Raw genomic sequence first — 18458 nt, 5'->3', positions numbered from 1 at the left:
CAGCCACAAGACAGATAGATAAATCGTGGTATAGCCACAAAATGGAATGTCGTACGACAATGAGTTACCGACAACCCCCGGCAGCGATGGATGACCGGCAGACAAAATGTGGAGCCGAAGACACACGCACGGCACAGTCCCCACTGAATTACTCCTCTCCTACTAAGTTCAAAGTCAGACAAGAGCAATGGGTGAGATCAGAAGCGAGGGCCACGGTTAACCCTGGGAGTGGAGAGGATATCAACCGGAGGGGCCCTCTGTGGGGTACGGGCCACACTGCGTTTCTTCACCTGCGTGTTGGTTCCGTGGGTGCGCAGCCTGTAAGCGCCCACCGATCTGCACACCTGGGATATGCCCCCTTTTCTGTTTACTCTGTGGTTCAATAAGGTTTTTTGAAAGACAGAAATGCCGGAGTGATGAAGGCCGGAGTATGTCCTAGAAACACAGTCTTCATGTATGAACTCTCCCTCCTGATCCCTTCGGTGTTGGTGGCTCCGCCCCTGGGAAGTCTGCGCCCTCTACACACCCCTCACTCACCCTCCAGTCGTGTACCGAGCTCCTCCCGCACCCCAGGGCTGGGGGGCAGCTCTGAGCTTATCGCAGAGAAAGACGCGCAAACCTGCAATGGGGACGGAGCAAGGGCTGTGCTGGGAGGGGTCTGCGTGAGATGCGATGAGAATGCCGAAGATCCAGAAGCCCAGGGGGAAACAGACAGAAAAAGGCTGGGGTGGGGGAGGGGGGAGGGGGGGCAACACCAAGGGACTCTCAGGGGAAAAAGCCTTCGGGAGCACGGCAGAGGTGTGGAGGGCGCGAGGGAACGAGGCAGAGGGGCAGCTCTGAAAGGGGGGCGATGGTGCGACAGGCGGGCCGGGCTGACCTCCCGCCTGAAGCCACGCCGAGCAAGGAGGGCCTCGCCCCCACGAAGGATGGAGTGACCCTGTGAGTAACTAAGCAGAAACGATCAGGATCTCCAATTCCTGGGAGAGGCCCAGGGAGGAGAGGCAGGGAGATGAGGTGAGAGGCTGGAAAGGGTCCCAACGAGCAACAAGGAGGGTGTGACCTACGCAGCAACGATGGGAAGGGAGAAGGGTCAATCCAGGGGAAATCATTCCCAAGAACCCCTGCCCCCCACCCCCCAGGACGTAGGGGAAGACCCACTCCAGAATCCTGGCTTTGGCCATGGAAAGTGGTGGAAGAGCGTACGCCTAATGACCACCGGAGCCGGCCACGTGCTTGCCTGGGCCGGGGGGGGGGGGGGGGGGGGGGGGGTGCCCGGTACGACCGAGCACCATGGTTCTCCTGGCAACCTTTTCCGCCGCCACACTCCTCACTGCACCCCCACAGGCCTCACACGCACGGGCGGCCACGCCCGCCCCACTGGCCCTTTGCAGGTTCTGGGGGCGCAACGTTTCCCAGCGCCCAACCTCCCCGCGCAGCCCTGACCCCTGAATGCTTCCAAGTAAGTAATCCAGGGAACTGGAACCGTCAACCTCCTTCCGGACTTGTTTCATCCTCCTAGCCTTCCAATACCAAACCTGGTAGCGTTTCCACCCACACCCTGTGGGTATAAAAAACGGCCACGTGATTTATTCTCACCTGCGTCAACAGAAATCTGGAGCCTCAATAACAAGTATTTTCAACCGTGCTTGTTGCAGTTACTAGTGAATCCCCTGAAGATTAGTCATACACCATTTGTCCACTAGAGGGCTCCAAACACTCAAGACTGTGTCTCCTGGAAACCTGCCGCTCCCCTCCACTTCCATACACGTGGTGCCTGTTTCTGGGGCTTGCTTTTGGTCTCCTCCTAGTTAACACCAAAGTACACTCTCCCTTCTCCACGTTAACAATCCTCTTCCCTCGCACGCAGCTCCACCTGCAGCCTGCTCCATCTCACCTGACGGCAGCCCCATCCTTACAGGTCTTCGGCACAGAACTAAGGGGTGGGGGGGTGGTGACCTTGGACCTCTCCTTCACACACTATCAGGACATCCAAGCTATAGCCTCGAAATCCACCCAGAAGTGAGCCTTTCTCTCCCCTTCCTCTGTGCCCTGCACCAGCTCTTACCTGGACGCTGCCGTGACCTTCCCAGCTGCGACTCCTGGCCCCTAGGACCTGCTCACAAACGACAGCCCGAGCTACAGGCGTAAAATGAAACGCTCAGCTGACACCCTGCAATGGTATTCACGTGTTCAGAGTCAGAGCACTGGTCTCTGGGTGGCCTGCAAGGCCCCTCGTGCTGGGAAGTCTGGTTAAGCCTCCTCCAACCTCACTCCTCCTCCCACTTGCTTCTCGCTCCACCTTCCCTGGCCTCCTGCAAAGGGGGTGTAAAGGGGGCTGGTAAAATGGAAGGAGGCGTGACTTGGGGTGGTGAACACACAATACAATGTACCATTATACTGCATTATAGAATTGTACCCCTGAAACCTAGGTGATTTTATGAACCAATGTCACCCCAATAAATTCAAAATGTCACCCCAAATAATTTAAAAAAAGAATCACGTTAAATAAAAGGCACCAGGCATCCTGCCTGGGGGACTCCACACTGGCCTTTGTGTTTCCAAACTCTCCCCCGAGATCTCTGCACGGCTCACCCCCTCACTTGCTGCAAGTCTCTGGTCAGCTGCTCCTCCCCCACAAGCCCCGCCTGGGTCACCCCCACTTCCACCGAAGCTGCCCCCCACCTTCACGCTCCCAACCCCCTTTGCTCTAGGTCTTCTTTGCACAGCACTTTAACCTTCCAACACACTGCAAGTTTACTTACTGTGTTACGTTTACCACGTACTGCCCGCCTCTCCCCATTGGGATGTGAGGCCCACCAAGGCAGAGACCTGGCCCCGTTTGGTTCACTGTGGTGCCCGAGCACCCGGACACACATGCAGGCACGGAGGGCACCACATAAACACGTGCTAACACGGGACAAATGCACTTACTGCTCGACTGCAGCCGCCCCTCCCCACTGGCTCCTCATGAAAATCATCACATCTTTAGGTGGAATATTCTCTGTTGGTCCCCCCAGCCCCTGAGTCCATCCCGCTGGCCCCGTGCCCGGGATGGCTAGGCTGCATGGACCTGCATGGACTGAACCACAGGCTCCCTCGCCCTGTGGCTTCGGGCGGCGTCGGTCTGTGGGAGGCACCACCCGGAGGCTCAGGGGTGAGAGAAGAAATGTCAGGATGCACATTCCTGGCTCGTCCCCCGCTCCCCCAAGCTGCAGCGCACTGGGCAGCCTCTCTCCAAGGCTGTCTTCCCGGTGCTGACCGTTCCCTCCGTCACTCCACCAGGTTCGGGGCTGGGGGCCTGTCACTGACTCCGAGGCCCAGTACCCATGCTGCTTCCCCTGAGTCCTGACCATTCCTTCGCATGGGTGAGCTTCCCTCAACTACCCAGCATGAGGGTACCGGCACATCCTCCGGAGTCCTGTTGCCATCACACCCTAGCAGGGAAACCGCCCAGCAGGTAGACAGTGGATACGGTCTGCCTGCCTTCCGTGGTGTTACACCGCTGCAACCCCTCCAAGCACACAATTCCACATCGTTCACTGACCCGGGAAGTGTTCTAACTGCTTTTTCACGGGTCTCTGTTTGGCTTTTCAACCTATGACACACTTGAACTTGGCTCTGTTTGGAGATGACCTCTCTGTATTTGTTGATCTTGGCTCTGGTAACATTATTTGTTTTGGGGATTTTTTCTTCTTTTTTTCTTTACTTTGTTTCCGGACTAGCACCAGGCACACCAACTGAGCACTACATACAGCGTCCAGCCCAGGTCACCACCTGGCCAGGTGCACAGCTGGTGTGCAGGCCTTGGAGAGGCTGGGCGGCAGCTGATACGGGTCTCCCTCACCTGTGATGACGCAAACAGGAAAAGGCAAGGTCTTTGCACCATAACAGAAAAGACAGACATATGCAATCTTTTGCGGATGAGGAACGTAACAGTTTTCGTGGAGAAACATATACTAAAGCGTTTTGTAGCTTGGAGAGTCGCGCTAATTCTGATGAACTTTCAAGGCGATCACCTGGCTTGCCAGTAGTAACCAGCGTTTTGCCTGGATACCTAACGACAGGAAGGTTTAACCTGTTTCCTGCAGCACGACAAACTCAGGTCTCAAACATCTCAGTGGTTAAAGAAGTCTAAACCTGAGAATTAATTAAAGAGATACATTAGTGTATCTCTTTAAGGCGAAAAATATTTCACGGAAGATATCGATGTTCTGCAAATATTTATGAAACTCATTTTCATCTTCTGAAATCCCATTAATTGGCTCTTCTGGTCAAAAGGAGTCTAATAAGAATAAAGTTGAAACTATTTACCAAACTGCATTCCTTGTTTACTCTTACTTTAGACATACATAAATGTCAGCTACACAATTTATATTTACTCTGATAATGTTAAGAGGTTAAAAGGAAAAAAGTGCTGTACTAAGACATACAGTTAATTTATGACATAGTCCTACGGGAGAAGTGAAATCTTCTAGGAGCTGAGCAGACGAGTTCAAACACATACCCCGGGAAGTGGTACCCTGCCCAGACAACATAACCAGGTCTTGGGAGAAGCTCCCAGTCAGCCGAGGTGGCCTAGATCTGTCCACGGGGCCCTCCGGAGCCCCACAGAGATGCGGACGGCCCAACAAAGGAGAACTGGGAACAGCGAAGGGGCCACTTGCTTGTCTTTACCTCCTGCTTCAAAATCATTGGTGCAAAACCAGAAATTTTACTTAGGTGGGCCCTCACAGAATGCCTGCAGCTGATTAGGACAGTCCTACGCACAGGTGATAGGACGGTAACCACAAGTACAGGTACATACCACATCTGTCTGGGAAAAGTCCAGCCACTGTTTTTTTTTTAAAGATTTTATTTATTTATTTTTAGAGAGGGAAGGGAGGGAGATAGAGAGAGAGAGAGAGAGAGAAACATGAATGTGTGGTTGCTGGGGGTCATGGCCTGCAACCCAGGAATGTACCCTGGCTGGGAATCGAACCTGGGACACTTTGGTTCCCAGCCTGCGCTCAATCCACTGAGCTATGCCACCCAGGGCTCCAGCCACTGTTACTATAACGACAATGGTTTGCATCAGTGCAACCTGGCAGCCCAGGACCGCGGACTGGGATGCTCGTGTATGAACAGTGACGACTTCACTGTACTGCTCAGTGGGGGCGGTAGATTCTCTTCAGTGGGCATGTGTACTGTGTGGCCATCACATTCAAAATGACTGAGCAAGTAGAGCAATGAATCCACATCAGATTTTGCATTAAACTTGAACATTCCTCTGCGGAAACTATTGGGATGATTCAGAAGGCCACAGCTATGGGCACCTGGTGATTGGCAGCTTCATCACGACAGCATGCTCACTCATGCATCATGTCTGGTACAGAGTTTTCTGGTGAAACATCAGGTCACCCAGGTGACTCAGACCTCCTGCAGCCCAGATTTGGTGCCCTGCGTGTGACTTGTGGCTTTTCCCAAAACCAAAATCGCCTTTGAAAGGGAAGAGATTTCAGACCATCAATGAGATTCAGGAAAATACGACAAGGTAGCTGCTGGCATTTGGGAGAACTGTGTGAGGTCCCTGGAGCCTACTCTAAAGGGGACTGAGATGTCACTGTCCTATATACAATGAATGTTTCTTGTATCTTGTTTCTTCTTCAACATATGTCTATTTTTCATAGTATGTGGCTGGATACTTTCTAGACAGACCTCATATACTGCCACATAATGCTTACTAATTTCCCACATGTGGGTGGGGCTGCCCCTGGAGTTGTCTAAATCCCCACCTTCAAGAACTAGAATCTAAGCCCTGGCTGGGCTCAGTGGATTGAGCACGGGCTGCGAACCAAAGTGTTGCAGGTTCGATTCCCAGGCAGGGCACATGCCTGGGTTGCAGGCCATGGCCCCCAGTAACCGCACATTGATGCTTCTCTCTCTCTCTTTCTCCCTCTCTTCCCTTTCTAAAAATAAATAAGTAAAATCTTACAAAAAAAAAAGAACTAGAATCTAAAGACACTCTTGTCGTGAGGAACAGAGCATGACTGACCTAACACAGCCATTCTGTTCTTGGCTCTGTGATTTAATTGGCTAATACACAGTATTGAGAAATGTTGGTTCATACGTATAATTCATATGTTAACGTCTTCCAAAAATCAATGCAAGGCACGTGCTCGATTCTTCATCTATCCCCATGGAAGTGCTGGTTGCTCTGAGGGATGCTGGGGGCGGGGAGGAGGGGGTCTGTCTGCTCTGGATGAAGAGCTACAACTCCACACCAAGCTAGTGGTTCCCCGTGGCCACAGCTCCTCCTGACCATTAAAACACACCAATGAAGCAGAACAATCAGGAGTCCTGAGCTTCCTGGAATTCCAATCAGGACTTCCAAGTCAGGCAGGTCTTCCCATTAAAAGAGCTTTTTTCTAGATGAAAAAGTACTTATTACCTCTAATTCTGAGTTCTCTCCATTCACCCAACATGTCGAACCATGTCGCTGGTCCTCCAGCGAAGCAATGCTACGTTTTCCTCACTGATCTGACCCACGAACCACTCCTGCAGGCCCCTGGGGGTGAACCCCCTCGTTAAGAGAACCAGCTGCCCGTGCAGGCGTGCACAGTGCCTCCCTGGGTCCCACGGGGTGCCACAGGTTGTCCGTGCCACCTCTGCAGGGGGAATCTGTGTATCACACCATCCCTGGCGAGCACTGAGCTATCTGGAAAACCCAAAAAGTACTGATAGTCAGAACTATTTTTAATAAATACAAAGTCAGCTCAGAGGGCACTGGATGGGTTGAGGAAATATTAAGTGACCGTGGATAAGTCACTTCTCTATGGACAGACGAGTCTCCCCTGTGCAATGCGGGAACGGGAACCGCTGACCTCTGCCGTCCTGTCCAGCTCTGACGTTCAGTGACCCTGAGACCCACAGGCTAGCAAGCAGGGGGCAGACAAGTACTGTAAGTGACAGCAGCAGCGGCCTGCACCACGGAGCGGAGAGAGTAAATACAGTTCAGGATACAAGACAGGCTAAGAGTCTCCAAGGCAATTCAGAAAGGGGCAAGATCAATGAACGCTTCTTTGAAGATATGTAACTTGAGTTGAACTCTGAAAAAAAGTGGGAAAGATGTGGATACAAAGAGAAGAGGTAGGAGAAACTTCCAGATAAAAATAACGGCATAAATAAACCCAGCAAAGGAAAAATGAGCAAAAAGGTAGGACCAATTTTGTATCCTAAATAACCTGTGCTGTTTATTCTAAGAGCATTTTTGACAATAGGCTAAACTGTCAATGAAGTTAATTTTTTAAAAAATTTTGCCCTGGCTGGTGTAGCTCAGTGGATTGAGCGCAGGCTGTGAACCAAAGTGTCGCAGGTTTGATTCCCAGCCAGGGTACATGCCTGGGTTGTAGGCCATGACCCCCAGCAAATGCACATTAATGTTTCTCTCTTTCTCTCTATCTCCTTCCCTTCCCTCTCTAAAAATAAATAAATAAAATCTTAAAAAAAATTTTTTTGATATCTTTAGTCTTTCATTATTGACAGAGAGCTGATAGTTTGTCACTGTGTATAAAAATAGCTTTTCCTTCCTGCCTAAACATAGCTTAATGCACATGTAATTCATTATTAAAATGTTATTGTGTACTGTTGACATTTTGATGTAATCCTACCACCTTAAGTGCTGGGGTACTTGTTCTCCGTCTACCAAGACGAGCAACCTTTTCAGTGGTGAGTGGTGTTCTGTACATACCGTCCACAGTGATGCACAGTCAACAGAAAGACTTAAAACAGATTTTAAATTGGTGCCCACCTTTCTTTACATGTAACAATCTATATAACAACACACAACATACAGGAACATCTCCAAATTTTTAACTGCAGGATTCCATTTAAAATATAGATACGTTAACTTTAATGATCTATTTGAAGTTAAAATAAAAGTACATCAGATTAAGATATAAAATCACGCAAGTCTCCTTTACTTATGATTATGAAGTAGGGCACCAAAAGTATCTGAATAAATCGTAGCCACCACTCCTGAGCCTGTTAAACACTATCTTTCCACGTGCGCGCACACTGCTCGTGACAACCGGGAGGATTTCCATCTCACCGCCGGACTTTGTGTAACTAGCGCGGAGAATTCCCGTCTCTTCCCAACCACGCGCGCCGGAATGCACTGACCCCGCGTTGTTGCTGACCGCCGTGAGCCCTCGGACCCCAGTCTTCAGCAGAGCTCCGATCAGGTTCTCCGGAATTCCGCATAACCCGAAACCTAAATCGGCCAAAAAATAAACAGCGTGTGAAGAGAGTGATGTTGTTGCAGGGAAACGTGTGTGTTATTCTCTTGCAGTAAAAAGGAAAATGTAGAAAGTACATTATTAGACCTACTATGCAAAATGCAGATACAGCTCAGCCACTCAGTCAATGGTCACAAAGCTGCACCCAAACGTCTGACACCAACATGCAGCACCAGACGCCACCCTCGAGTCCTTGATCCAGAAGCATCAAGCCCAGCGCAGTGTGTCAGCAGGGCGGCTGCGCATCCCCCTCCTTGCGCCGAACTACATGCCGATTACTGCCCGGCTTTATAGTTAACGCCAGGGCAGCCGCTCTCTCGAGCCTGTTTGTCCTGCACGCCTCAGTGTGTTCTGCAGAATCGGAAGCCCAGGCTAATGACTTCCATGTCTTTACGTTTTCCACAATTTTCAAATAGTATTGGGTTGCAAAGGGCACTCAGTGACTGATCAGAGGAAGGAAGGGAGGGAGGGAGGAAGGGAAGGAAGAAGGGAGGGGAGGAAGGAAGGGAAGGAAGAAGGGAGGGAAGGAAGAAGGAAAGAGGAAAAGAAGGAAGGAGGGAGGGAGGGAAGGAAGGAAGGAAAGACGGAAAGAAGGAAGGAAGGGAGGGAGAGAGGGAAGGAAGGAAAGAAGGAAGGAGGGAAGGAAGGGAGGGAAGGAGGAAGGAAAGAGGGAAAGAAGGAGGGAGGGAAGGAGGGAAGGGAGGGAGGGAGGGAGGGAGGGAGAGAAGGAAGGAAGGAAGGAGGGAAGGAAGGGAGGGAAGGAGGAAGGAAAGAGGGAAAGAAGGAAGGAAGGAGGGAGGGAGGGAGGAAGGAAGGAGTAAAGGGAGGGAGGGAGAGATGGAGGAAGGATGGGCAGCTCTAAAAATAAGCCTTGATTCCTGTGGTCAAAGCCTAGAAACCCAAAGAAATGTGCAAGAGTCAGGCAGCAAGTTTAATGAGACTATGGTTCTAAATGACATTCCAAACAAAAGAGGCCCTTGAACTTGGGGGCTCAGTAACAGCTAGATGCTAAGTGCTCTCTCGCTCATAAAATGAGGCAGAAGAAAAGGAGTGGCCAGATGTGGGCCAATGAGATCAACGCAAACGTTCTAAGTGAAACGGAATTCCCCAAAACTGAGGGCTTTTTGTAAAGCTGCTAGTAAGACACCCCCATTTGAAGCTTCAGGTTTTCCAAAATCATAAAAAAGAAGCACAAAATGAATGAAAAAGAAAAACACAAAGTTCTAAGCCTTGCTCAAGTTTCAGGAAGGGGACATTAATGAAAAAAAAATAATAGGTACTAAATAGGTAAAAAGCAAATAAAATAAAATGAACAAATAATAACTAATAATTGGCATCTCTTTTTTTATTGTATTCCGCCCATTATCATTTAGTCCATTACACGTGCCCCCGCCCACCCTAAGCTCCACGCCCACGAGTCCTTTCTCCTTTTTGCTCAAACCCTCCCACCCCTCCCCTCCCCTCAGCTGTCATCCTGGCTCTCTCTATGAGTCTGTCTCTGTTGTGCTTGCTGGTTCAGTTTGTTCATCAGGTTCACCACAAACCAGTACAATATGGTACTTGTCTTTCTCCGATGGCATTTTCAATCTACGTAACTTTGCTACTGTGCTTTCCCGGCTTGGCTAAAAACATCAGGGTGTCACCATAAAAAGAGAAAACAGCAGCACTGCTCACCGCCAACCAGGATCTTGGCGCCGTCCGGGATGTCTTTCACAGCCTCCACGGCATCTGTGTAAAACTTGGTGTGGCGACGTGTGCTGGTGGAAAAGTAGCAACCCCATCCCTGGAACGTCAGAGAACATTTCTTAGTGAATTATCATTTGGAGCTACGTCTTGTCTTCACACGCATAGCAATTCATTCAATTCTTACACACACAAGGACGACTTCACTGTGTCCGCTTGGAAGGAGCAGGGCTGGGAGCGGTTCACCTTCGGAGTGGGATGGGCACACGCTAGCCACGGATTAGAACAGGGATCCCTAGTGATCTACATCTTCTATGATACATGGGGAAATTCTATCTGGGGCCACCCAGAAGTGGACCGCCTGTATACTACTAGCACTCAAATTCCCAATAATGGTGCCATCACGCCCTGGCTGGGTGGCTCAGTTGGTTGGAGGGTCGTCCCATGCACCGCAAAGTTGTGGGTTCGATCCCCAGTCGGGGCATGTTCGGGAGTCAACCAATTGATATTTCTCTCACATCAGTGTTTGTGTTTCTCTCTCTCTCTCTCTCTCTCTCTCTCTCTCTCTCTCTCTCTCTCCCTCCCTCTCTCTCTCCCCTTTCTCCCCCCTCTCTCCCTCTCTCTTTCCCTCCCTCTCTCTCTTTCCCTCCCTTTTTCCCTCCCTCCCTTAAAAAAACCAATGAAACATATTCACACATCCTCAGGTGACGATTAAAAAAATGAGTAATGGCAACATTGAGCATCAACTTCTGATAGTAATCTAACCTTCCACTTAATCAACAAATAATTACGTACTGAGAACAGACTACATGCCAACTACTGTGTTCTTTACTCCAGTCTGGTAAGCATTAAGACAAGATTTCTGCTCTCGGGGAAGTTAAGCACAGCATGACCAGTACAAATACTACGCAACTGTGTCCGATCCAGTCTGGGGTAACAATGCCTCCTAAAAGAACAAGTAAAGAACAGCTCGAAAAGTGACTCATCCGCCCGCAGGGCTTGGGGTTTCTGGATGCTGTTGAAAAGGAGCCAACTACTGGGTTGGCCAAAAAGTCTGTTTAGTTTTTTCTGTAAAATAAAAGACACAGTTTTCATTTTCACCAGTTACTGCATTGATTTGGCTATTCTGAGTGTGCCGGCTCTCTCCCAGATGGTACAAGTTCATTGCTCTCTGTCTTGATTTGATCGCTATCAACTTCAACTGCTCTACCCAACCCTGGAGCATCGTCCAGCGAGAAATCTCCAGCGTGAAACTTCGCAAACCGCTTCTGACACGTTCCGTCAGTCACAGCACCTCCTCCATACACTGAAGAAAACTTTTTTTTGCATTTCAATTGCATTTTTACCTTTCTTGAAATAATAAAGTGTAATATGCCAAAAATGTTGCTTATTTCCTTCCATCTTCAATAAAATGGCAATACAAAAAAATCCACCAATTCTGATAAGTTTCTTTGAAATGCACGCTGACAGGACAGCTGTCACAATACAATCTAACAAAACTGTTTCCAATGAAGTTCAAGACAACTGAGCGCTACCAGACCCAACTTACAGAAAAAAACAAAACAAAACAAAAAAAAAAAAAAACAGTATTACCTGCAAGAGAGGCATAGCTAGAATTTCTGTTACTCAGAGAACTTTCACAAAGAGTTTTAAACTGTTTCCATCTTTATACTTCATCCACAAAATGGACAGGAAAAATTAGGAAGTCATTATGTTGTAAGCAATCAATATACTTAACATTTCTTTATATATATATATATATATATATAAGTGTGTGTGTATATTATATATACACACACACTTATATATATATATAATCTCTATAGTCTCTCCTTAATTCCCATCATAGATTCGACCTAAAAAGAAGGGGCAGAGAGAATGCCCCAAGTCCAGATATGCTGCCCCCTCACAGTCCACTGCCCATCAGCCTCTCACACAGAGGTCGAAGTGAATCGCATAAAAGCATTTCCGTCATTCTTCCTCTAAGGACTCCGTTTAGAAAAAGCGCCAATCACTACGAAAGCCTCTTTAAGGGCACTGCACTGAAAGTCAGTGAGACTGGCAGAGGTAGAGGTTGCACAGGTGACTTTGTCCGTTTAAACGTCAACCTCGGTCAAGGTCCGGTAAGGAGGGCGGTAGACCGGGCACACCGCCCAAACCCGGGGGAATAAGTGGAAGCAGAGAAAGAAAGGAAAGGGCTTTCTTCTCTTTCCTATCTTGCAAGGATTTATTGGATTCTGTTTTAAATACACGCATGTACACAAAGGTAATTTTAACCTTGGAAATTACAAGTGTGGAGCCTGAATAGATAGGTCCATAGAGAGTAAAATAAAGTTGAGGTTATCTTCTAGAAACAGGAAGACAAAAATACAGAGAGATCTAATCCCACCAACTCATCCTACAGGCCAAGTTCCGGAAGCTTAGAAAGACCTTGTAGTTTACCCAACGCTTTCAGGGCAGACCAGACCCCAGGTGCCCGCCTCCTGTCTCAGAGGTCCTCCACTACAATGTATGCCTCGCTGTGTTTTTTTAAAAGTCCTCGCTCTTCCACTTTCGTCTCACTGTTTCCACACAACAACCCTTTAAGAGCACCCTATTTTCTCACGAAGCAGTCTGCTGTCACTCTCCAGTTACGAGTGAAGAGTGGGGGCCTTAGCAGCGCTGGAGGAAGGGAGTGAAAGAATCCGTCTACACCTGAGTCCTCTGGGGGTGACATCGCCCTGAACTATTTATCCACAGACCGAGAACTGTGCGTCCTGCAGAGAGGAAGTGGGAAGAAAACTTGCTTCTCCTGGAGACCCAGGGAGCCCCCCTTCAGATTCATGAGGATGCACGAAGCACACAACACAGATGAGGCAGGGACTCCTGTGCTTTCTCCCAGTGGATCATCAGAGCTTCCCGCACAGTCAGAGATGGTTGAGGAGCTTGCCCCACCCACCGCCAGCCCCCCCCCACCCCCCCCCAAAAAAACCACTTCAAAAGCTTTCAAGCAATAAAAGCGGACTCATGTTTCCGGTGAATTGGGGAAGGGCTGTCAAGGTAATGAAGAAATTACAGGCACTCGACTTTTTCTCCCCCCCCCCCCGTTTTCACACATTCAGTTGGCAGTCCTTGTTGACATTGCGTAGGAGTCATATTGACATCTGCCATCTGCTGACCGAGAAACCGGTAGAGTGGCAGGTGGGCCACACCCCCTGCCTCTGGAGTGCAGGCATGTGTGCTGCCAACACCTTCTAAGATTACGGTGGGGGCGTGTGCCTCTAATAACACCCGGCTGCCTTTTTCCCTTAGAGAACTGAGCTCAGAGAGGAGCTCTAAACTCCTCCCACACTGACCTCTACTCTCTAGTATACTTTAAATGCTGAAACAAGGATATGAAAAGATCCAAGCACCATCTGCTAAGGAAACAAATAACCTTCAAGCGTGCAGAGGTTACCTAACAGAATGAAGAGAAATGAATTGTTTGGCTTCCATATCTACTTATTCCAGCGACAACTTTTTCCCCCCACTGAGGTCTTCCTTTACGTTCACAGAACATATTTCATTGTGTTTGTCCCCTCTCTGGCTTCTGCAAATTTCCATTTCATTACTACCACTATTTCTGCTATTGCTATTGGGGAGCACAATTACCACGGTTCAGTACCGAAGAGGTCGAAATAATCAAAATTCTTACAGTGCAAGATTTTTTCCCGTTTAATCCCTTTCTCCTTGTAAAGTCATTTCCATAAGTTAAACTTTGTCTACAAACACCCTCTGCTTCAAATTCTTACACTTAACCTTTGAGCTCTGATTCCACTGTCCAGCCCACGTCGCATCACATGCCTTCCCAACCCAGAATCCCCTCCCTCGCTAACCATTATTTCCCGCACCTAAATTTTTCTTGTTCCTGTCATTCAGTACTCCAGAACCTCATGAAAATGTACTGCGTCTTGAAGATCTTTCAGGGAAAACCCAAAATGCATACTGCTTTTTCATTTTTAAGTAAATTTTATCTTCATGATATGGAAGTGTACACCTGGGTGATATTTACCTTGTCATCTTAATTAAATATCAAAAGTCTGACAAACACGTGGGGAGGAGCAGCCGTGTGCAGAGAGGCGAGGTGAACTGTATCAGAGGGAACAGGCAGTGATGGGGGGGGGGGGCCCACACATTCACAGGCCTGCGAGGACCAGCACGACCACTGCCAAGGGGAGGTGCTCATGTGTGCTGACCCGCTCTCACTGTGCAAGGGGAAAAAAAAGTAATTTTCCTTCCACTCTTTCCAGTTCTTCTGGCTGCTGGTCTGCTAATGACATTGACATGAGATAGAATGACGGGAGACAATGACCAAATTCATCCTATCCACATGGGGGTTCCATGAGGAGAATAGGGGACCCAAGGGGAAAATAGGCAGTTGAGACTTGCAGGCTAACCTGAGCTAAAGGGGTGTGGCGGGGGGAGGGACTTCAGAGGGAAGGAAGGCAATTCCTTCCTTCACGCGATGAGACACACAGAGGACTCTGACCAAGCTGCCCTGGCCGGGTTCCTGCCTATCACACACTAGGTCATTACAGCTCTGTGTGATGATGGTGTCTCCCTTCCGGGAGCAGGCCCTCCATCTAAATTCTTTCAGGCAGTTAGGGAGAAGGTCAAAGTCTTCTCCTGAGTCCTTTCTTGAAAATACCAGACTAAAATAATCTATCAATACCCCAACAAGGCGTATTTTGGGGATGGCAAACTCTTCTTCCCCTCAGCTGTGCAGCACGGAACCGGCGCGCCCCAGGTGAAACGCTCATCGTGAACTAAACACTACCAGTGAGGCACTAATGACATGAATGAATCACAAGGGGCTCCCAGGGAGTTCCTGCCACCAGGCAGGTCTCCCGAGGCACGGCATACTTTCTTCCGGGGGGGCATCCCTGTTCTACTCCAAGGCTGGCGGTGCAGTGCCCGACAGACCCTCTGAGGGAGCACGGATGGAGAGATGCGTCCTGCCCGGTGCATCAGAGAGCTTGCTGGGGTCTCCAACACCTGGAGCACAACTGAAACAGGGACTCCGGCAAGGGGCAGCCGCCTCAGGAAAGGGACAGAGAGGTCAAAGGCTCAGTGCATGCAGGGACGTGCAAAACCAGGTCCCACGAAGAGAGAGGCTCAGGAAGAGCAGGCTGGTGAGGGGGACTGAGGCAGGCGGTACATGGCCTTAAGGACCACATTCAAGAGTTGCAGCTTCACCTCTCAATGAGGAAGGAACAGGGAAGCTTTAGAAACAGATGTCACAACTCTCCTGCGAAAGTCTGCATCAGGAAAGTGGCAGGGGAACTCACTGTTTCATTCATCCGTCCACTTATTCAAAATATCTGTCTTTAGCAAAATATAGTAAATCCTGGGGATAGTGCAAAACAAACAGACAAACAAACAAAAAAAAAACCCCATGCAAGCATAGTCCCGGCTCTGATGAAACTTACAAACTAGTACGGCTAATAGTAAATAATTAGAAAATTATTACATGTAGCGCAAGTGATCAACCAGAGGTAGAGAAGGAAGAGGCGAGAATACTTCCAGGCTTTCACACTGGGTGGATGCCTGTCTGTTAACCACAATGAGAACAAAGCAAGAGAGGGGAAAAGCCATGTTACAGCTGGTTCTTTCTGAGTCAGAGTTTGTAGTGCTGCTGGCTGACGTCTACATGGAGGGGGCCAGTGAACTGTACTAGAAAGACTGCAAGTCAGGGGTCTGGGGTTGGAGAAAGATCTGGGAAAAGAGGTTCACGGGAGATAAGTAGCTAAAGTGTTAATGGCAATTTTTTTCCAGTAATAATTTCCATGGAAAAGTACCATGTGCTCCCTCTGAAACAGAAAGGGAGGAAGGAAGATCCCTTCAGATCGTCTTTTCTAACCTAAGCTCATGCAGGTGGTTCTGAAAGTGCAGTCCTCAGACCAGCAGCTGTAACATCTGCCTGGGTACCATTGGTAATGCAAACTACCAGGTCCTACTCAGGAGCAAGTCAGTCAGAAGCTCTGGGGTGGACTACTGGATAAAGCCTCCAGGAATTCAGATGCATGCTCAAACTTGAGAGACTTGCCTACCATTAAAAAAAAAAAAAAAAAAAAGAACCACTATCTCGTTTTGCCTCCTGCTTGTGTTTAGCAGAAAAATTTTCCAGGTTGCTACTTAAGGTTGCTCACTGGGTACTCTCAACAATGCGGCAAACACATGTTGAGTTTCCAGTCTGTGCAGGGTCGTGTGCAAGGTGGATGAGAGACACGGGAAATGAGGTAGACAGCAGTGTCCTTGACAAAATGAAACTGACATCTGGCTCAGGGCACACTTGTACATATTTGAAGTTAAACAAACACACCAGTGTTATAATTTAACTGAAGTAGGAGGTAAGGACTTCGCTGAGTGCCTAGCACTGGAGGGACCCTGGAAAGGAGGAGTCAGGTTCGAGTAGGACCATCAAACCTGAAGGTGACAGCTTGAATGTGATAGAAACGTTCAATGTCATACAACAGAAACCCGTGATCTGTAGCTTAATGATACACCTGAAGGTGAGAAAATGAGTAAATTACACTCAGGTAAATAAGTAACTGCCAAAAGAGAGAATATTATTGACCTTAGCCTAAGGGTTTGCATTAGTGGCAGCACTCGCAGCAATCTGACTGTAGGTCAAATTTCCCTCTTAATAACGCTTACGCAGCCAAAGCTATCTGCAATGATCAAAATGTTTCCTAAGAAGCACTTAGGAGTAAAGTGTTCCAACCCGAATTCACCCCCTGGCACGTGCCTAAGGGGCCCCTCTTCAGTTATTCTCAGATAACTGGATTCGGGAAAGGGGAGAGCCGTGGGGCGGGCCAGGGCCAGGAGTTCTCAGTTCGTAGGCGCCGCGTGCCAGGCGAGCTTTCAAGTTCAGAACTATTATTCTGGGAGCTATTAAATAAAAGCATCACTTTTCGTTTCCCGTCCTAGAATGGGGCTCCCACGGTCAAAACGTAGCGGAGGTGAGCCATCCTCCTGGACCAGCGACTGGATCCAGTTCGCGTCCGAGGACTCCCGGACAGGAACGCCACCTGACCGGGGGTTTCCAGGCGGGGTCAGAGCCTGCTGCAAAACCCCACAACCACCGACAATCTCCGCGGGGACGCGTCGGGACACCACTCGGAGGAGAGTTGGCCTTAACGGAGGAACGAGGATTATAAAGGGTTTTGAAGAGGGAAATTCTCTTATCAGGATCCCTTGGGGGGGGGGGGGGGGGGGGTTGGATCAGAAGGGACGCCGGGCAGGGCAGACGCCCCGGGCCGGAGCGCCAATCCGGGTTCCCCTTCGCACCACGCCCGCGGCACAGCCTTATACGGCAGGAAGGAGGCTCGGCACCGCAACCCCCTCCGCGGCCGGCATCCGCCCCCTTGGCGGGCCGCTCCCGCCAACGGCAGCCAAGTCGGCCCCGGGTTCCGCGCCTCGAGACCCGCAGAGCCCGGCCCAGACCTCCCCGCCGCCGCCGCCGGCACCCTTCCCCTCCGCGCTGCACGCCCACCCGGGGCGGCGGCCACAGCCCCCGCGCCCTCTCGCCCCTTCCCAGCCTCTCTCGCGCCTCCCGGCCTCGTGTCCCCGCGTCGCAGAGCGGACGGAGAACCACGCCGCCGCCGCAGCGATCCGCAAGGAGCGGCGGGGCCAGCGAGGAGTCGGAGCATCCCGGCGCCCAGGATCCGCGCCAGGGCGCCACTCCCAGGCCGGGGAGGGCGGGAGGGCGGGCGGGCGGCCGCGGAGGGGCGGACGCGGCTGCACCCGGCGGTCCCCACGCGCACTGTACCTGGGCCCGGGGGCCGGGGAGGCCGCGCGCGGAGGCGCGGAGCCGCGGCCCGAAGCGGAGCAGGCCGACAGGCGCCATGTTGGGGCCCGGAGAGGCGGGAGCCGGCGGCTGGAGCGGGCGAGAACGTCCGGGAGGGTGGCGGCAACCGTCGCGCCCCGGGGAAGAGGGAAAAGGAGGTGCGCGGGGGGCGGGGGGGAGGCGGGCTGGAGGCTCGGCCGCGCGTCGGTGACGTCCTCGGGCCCCTGCGGCGGGGTGGGGCCGGCTCGGGCTTTTTCCGGGTAGGTTTTGTTGGCGAGCACCTGCCACCCTAGTAGCCCCTTGGTCAACAGTTTAGCTTAGAGGGGGCACGGGGTCAGCTTTCCCCAAGGTCAGGGTCAAGTCTGGGTCTGGCGTTCGGACCGCGCCGGACTGCCTCTTGTTGCTTTCCCAAGTCAGTGCCGGGCGTGTCTGCGGACCCCCCCCCCCCCTTGCTCTTTGCCTGCCTTGACAGTGTGGTCCTGTCTTTCATTTCTCAGTCCCCTCTCCCCACAGCTGGCCCTGGTTTGTGTCTTAAGTTTGCTCTGAGAACCTGCTGAGAGCCACCTGCCGTGAGGTGTGAGCAAGCAGGCCGGTCAAGACTGTCCCTGGTCAAGAGGGACAAGATTAGGTCTCGGAACCTGATCTCAGCCCGTCTCCTTCCCCTGCTTCCCCACCATCCGAGCTTGCACTTTTTT

At 50.6% G+C, this 18458-nt stretch overlaps 1 protein-coding gene across 1 annotated transcript in view; it reads right to left on the bottom strand.

The window, feature by feature from the left end:
• Nucleotides 1-17909, bottom strand: part of OXCT1 (3-oxoacid CoA-transferase 1) — a 125117-nt gene extending 107208 nt beyond the window's left edge. Inside the window, exons 1-3 of the mRNA XM_028517885.2 lie at nt 17746-17909; nt 9948-10056; nt 8158-8248 (exon numbers count right to left, since the gene is read on the bottom strand). Coding sequence (XP_028373686.1) covers nt 8158-8248; nt 9948-10056; nt 17746-17823 — 278 coding nt within the window. The 5' untranslated portion in view covers nt 17824-17909. The remainder of the gene's footprint in view (nt 1-8157; nt 8249-9947; nt 10057-17745) is intronic.
• Between the last annotated feature and the right edge of the window lie 549 nt (nt 17910-18458).

Source organism: Phyllostomus discolor, chromosome 3 (assembly GCF_004126475.2).
Source record: "Phyllostomus discolor isolate MPI-MPIP mPhyDis1 chromosome 3, mPhyDis1.pri.v3, whole genome shotgun sequence".
In the NCBI taxonomy this organism is placed as follows: domain Eukaryota; kingdom Metazoa; phylum Chordata; class Mammalia; order Chiroptera; family Phyllostomidae; genus Phyllostomus; species Phyllostomus discolor.
The sequence above is the reverse complement of the archived record's forward strand: the minus strand, read 5'-3'. Positions and strand labels throughout refer to the sequence as shown.